The sequence below is a fragment of the Pinus tabuliformis genome, chromosome J (assembly GCF_031772625.1).
Source record: "Pinus tabuliformis cultivar Carrire ecotype Pingquan chromosome J, CPIR1, whole genome shotgun sequence".
Lineage (NCBI taxonomy): Eukaryota > Viridiplantae > Streptophyta > Pinopsida > Pinales > Pinaceae > Pinus > Pinus tabuliformis.
This window is the reverse complement of record NC_142295.1, coordinates 587,452,102-587,456,332: the sequence shown is the minus strand read 5'-3', so window position 1 is coordinate 587,456,332 and position 4,231 is coordinate 587,452,102. Positions and strand designations below refer to the sequence as shown.

At 43.2% G+C, this 4,231-nt stretch overlaps 1 protein-coding gene across 1 annotated transcript; it reads right to left on the bottom strand.

The window, feature by feature from the left end:
- Positions 1 to 563: 563 nt before the first annotated feature.
- LOC149228349 (uncharacterized) lies at positions 564 to 1,463 on the bottom strand. Its single transcript, XM_089380750.1, has one exon. It carries the CDS (start codon positions 1,461 to 1,463, stop codon positions 564 to 566), a length of 900 nt encoding a protein of 299 aa, XP_089236876.1.
- Positions 1,464 to 4,231: the final 2,768 nt, after the last annotated feature.

The window sequence follows — 4,231 nt, the reverse complement described above, 5'->3', positions numbered from 1 at the left end:
GCCACCTTCCCTCTCACCAGCTTTTCTCGTCTTCGTCTGCATGCGTTTTGCTATATTCTTATTTTTGTTAAGTTTTATTCCTCTCTCCCTCCGGTCCCTTGCCTTTACTGCCACCTGTCTGGCATTATTACCTGCATGGATCCCTACACCCTCATCTCAGGATGCTGCCCTTCTGTCCTTACTTCCATCTCCTCTCATTAATCCACACTTTCTCTCGGTTTCTCTTGCCGTGTTACTGCTATCCTTGTCTTGCCACTTGTTATCATTCTTCTGCATGCCCTCCTTCTCTCTGCCCTACTCTCCTCTTTGTCGTTCTCTTCCATCACTGCCCTCTTACTCTCAGGAGTTGTACCTTCTCTGCCCTGCTCCGTCACCTGCCAGATTACCTGTCTACTCACTTCATTCTCTATGTCTGTCCTTTCCCCCACCTGTCCTCTTCCTTCCCCTTCCCGGCCACGTCTCCCTAGTCTCTCTAGATTTTCTATGATGTTCCTTGATCTGGGGTTCCTCTCTCCTCCTTTGTCTTGTGCGAGGAGTTGCACTAAGTTTTCCATCTCCTCCATCTAGACTAGCTCGGCCTCACTTGCATCCAGAGTTCTTCCACCATTCCTGCACCCCCAATTTTCCAGGTTGTCTGCTGGTTCGTTTCCCTTCCTTCTCACATGGGTGGGAAGGATGTAGGCTACCTGTCTTATGAGTTTACTTATCTCCTGCACCAACCAGGTGGTTCTCCAGCTACGATTGATTTTCTCCGCTTGGGTTCCTTGCTGTAGCTGTTTGACTATATCCACTACCATTTTCGCATCTCCTTCAACCTGTAGATTTTGGTATTCCTCCCTTATGGAAATTTCCAGCCCTTTTTTCAGTGCATGGAGCTCTGCTTCATTGTTTGTAGCATTGCCATAGTCCATCACGTAGATTTTGAGCGTCCTTCCCCTGTCGTCTATGAATACTCCACCAGTCCCTACCTCGCCTGGGTTTCCTTTCGCAGCCCTGTCGAAATTCAACTTGATAAACCCATGTTGAGGATTTCTGTAGTGATTGACCTCCTCCACCTCATTATTTTGGTGTTTCCTTGCTGTCTTGTGCATCATACTTGGCTTTAGTTGCAGGCGTGTCATTATTCTTGTTTCTGTTGGGTCAGTTTTCCAATCCTCCTCGTACCACCTCTCTATGAGAATGGTCTCTCTGATATTCTGTATGATTTGGTTCCATATCTCTGTATTTGCTCTACCAGCCTCCTTGAAAATCAGGCGGTTCCGCTCTTTCCAGATATTCCACAGAACAAATCCTATCGAGAGTCTCCATGCCCTGTTCAGGATCGTATTCTGGTAAGGTTTATTCCTCCAGTTCTCTATTGTTGTTTTCATGTTGTTTATATCTTTGTCACTGATTTCAAAAAGTTGTTGATGTTTTCTCCGCAGGTTGCCACTAACTTTGCAAGCATTGGTTAAATGCTCCATGGTCTCTTCCTGTTCTCTGTAGAGGGCGCATCTCGATGGGCCTTGCGTTCCTTTTTTCCTCAGTTGGTCCCATGTTAGTGCTCTCCCGTGGCTCAGGATCCAGGTAAAGAATGCTACCTTCGGCCATGTTTTTGTTTTCCATATGCTTTCCCATTTTTTTGTTTCTAGGTGTCTATTGTATCCTGCTTTTAGATGGTATCCTTCTGCTATTGTGAACATACCTTTGATTCTATGTCCCCATCTTAGAGTGTCCATCCCTTCTTTGATCGCTACTTTCCTTGTTGCCATTTCCTTTTCATATATTTCCCAGTGGGCTGTTATAGGTGCTTCTGGCCAGTTTTCCTTTTGTTTCCACTTTCTCCAATATCCATCAGATTCTGGGCTCTAGTAGTTTCGTACTGTATCACCCTCATTTAGGCTGGTGAACTGGTGGATCTCTTGGAGTAGCGGATGGTTGTTGAGTTTTTCTCTCTTTTGCCATGCTTCTTCCCAGAAATTGGCTTTATCCCCTCCTCTTACTTCCTAGAAGTTGTGCTCCCTGATCAGATCCCTGTTGGCACTTGCCAAATTCCAGATTGCAGAGCCTTTCTTCTCGGTTTTCCGTCTAGAGACCTGGGCATCTCATATTTTCTCTCCCATAGTTTTTTCCACAGGTCGTCCCCTCCCTGTGTCCATCACCACCACAACTTTGCCCCCATTACCTGGTTCAGGATGTATGGGTCTCTCAGGCCTAGTCCTCCTTCTTTTAGGGATTTACTTAGCCAACTCCAGGATAGAAGTGCCCATTTTTTTATCTTACTTGACCCTTGCCATAGGAACTTTTTAAACATATCTACCATTTTCTGGCAGATTGTTTTAGGTGTGGCTTGGCTGGTAAGTTGATAGATCGGTATGGATTGGAGCACCGATTTTAGCAGGATTATGCGGCTTAGGATATTCAGCGCCTTGAATGTCCAGTTTTGCATTCTTCGTTGGATCTTACCTATCAGGGTACCCCAATTAGCAACTTTGTTTTGCTTGTCATTTAACAGGATGCCTAAGTACTTAGTAGGGAAGTTCCCGACTCTGAATCCCATGGTTCTTGCCAGGAAGGCTTGGGAGGAAGCTTGGGTATTGAAGAAATAAATTTCTGATTTCTCTTTGCTTATCTCTGTCCCAGAGGCCCCTGTGAAGTCTGTGAGAATTTCCATTATTTTTTTGCTTCTTTGAGTGTTGCCTGTCCATATAACATAACATCATCGAAAAATTGTTGGTGGGTTAGAGGTAGGTCATTTCCCCAAAGTCTTAATCCCTTCAGTTGTTCGCTATTAACTTTAGCTTTTATCAGTCTTCCTAGTCCATCCGCTGCGAGGATAAACAGGACGGGGATATCAGGTCGCCCTGCCTGAGCCCTCTGGATGGATTGAAGGCTTCTATTGGTGACTCGTTTAGTAGTAATGGCATAACTGGCATAGTTATCATTGACATTACCTAGTTTATCCACCTGTCGTCAAATCTGCATGCGTTTAGAATTTGTTAGAGGTATCCCCAATTAAGTCTGTCATAAATTTTGACTAGGTCAAGTTTTATCAGCATCCCTTTGGTTTTTGAATTTTTCAGTGAGTGAATTGATTCTTGTGCTACCACTATGCCATCTATTATTTATCTACATTTGAAAAACCACGTCTGCTCCTGGGATATCAATTCTCGTAATATTGGTTTTAGTCTATTCACCATGATTGTAGCTAGTATTTTGTATATAATGTTGCAGAGCGCTATCAGTCGGAATCCTTGTGGTTCTTCTGAGTTCTCCATCTTTGGTATCAGGGCTAGGAATGTAGCATTCAAGGTCGGGTGCATTCTTTTGGTGCATCGAGACTCTTCTACTGCATTCACTATATCTTGGCTCATGAAGTTCCACGTGGCTTGATAAAATTCTAAGGTGAATCCATTAGGCCCAGGTGCTTTATTCTTTGCCATCTTTTTTATTACCTCCTCCACCTCCGCTTTCGTTATGACCCTTAGGAGAGCCAAGTTCTGATCTCTAGTCACTATTTTAGGGATATGTTGACTAATTTTATCAATGTCGTCCTCCCTTCTGATATTGGGTTCTGTCAGGAGCTCTTTAAAATGTTGTACCATCAAATTCTCCATTTCAGCTTTCTGTGTTAGCTTGTTGCCTTGGTGGTCTCTTAGGGAGAATATTCTATTTTGTTGTCGGTGTTGTACCATTGCCTTATGGAAGAATTTCGTGTTTCTTTCTCCTTCTTTTAGCCATTGGATTCTTGATTTTTGTTTCCATAAGATTTCCTCTTGTTTTCTTCTTTCCTCCAGTTTATTTAGCACCAATCCTTCTTCTTCTGCCAGCTCTTCATTTCTTCCTTCATCTATGATTTTCTGTTGTATTCGTTTCATCTTTATCTAGAGCGTTTCTTGTTCCTTTTGAATATTTCCAAATTCTTCTTTGTTCCACTTCTTTATCTTCCTTTTAAGTCTTTTAATCTGAGTTGGAGGGTGTGCATTTTGTTTCTTCCTTCCATCCCAGTCTCAGTCTCCTTCCACCAATTCTTCATTTTATCTATGAAGGTGGGTTCTCTCAACCAGAATGCCTCAAACCTAAAGGGTCTATTCTGGTTCTGTTGATTCATAGCTATTTCTAATTTAATGGGCCAGTGATCTGACCCTAAACACGGGAGGATTGTTGCTTCATAGAAGATATCTTTTCCAATGAAGTGTTATGTTGCTAGGAATCTGTCTAGCCTGGATGCTATTTGTCTGCTCCATCCTCT

What these genes read in the sequence shown, in the direction of transcription:
- LOC149228349 (XM_089380750.1), bottom strand. Translation starts at nt 1,463, where the DNA reads ATGGAGCATTTAACCAATGCTTGCAAAGTTAGTGGCAACCTGCGGAGA.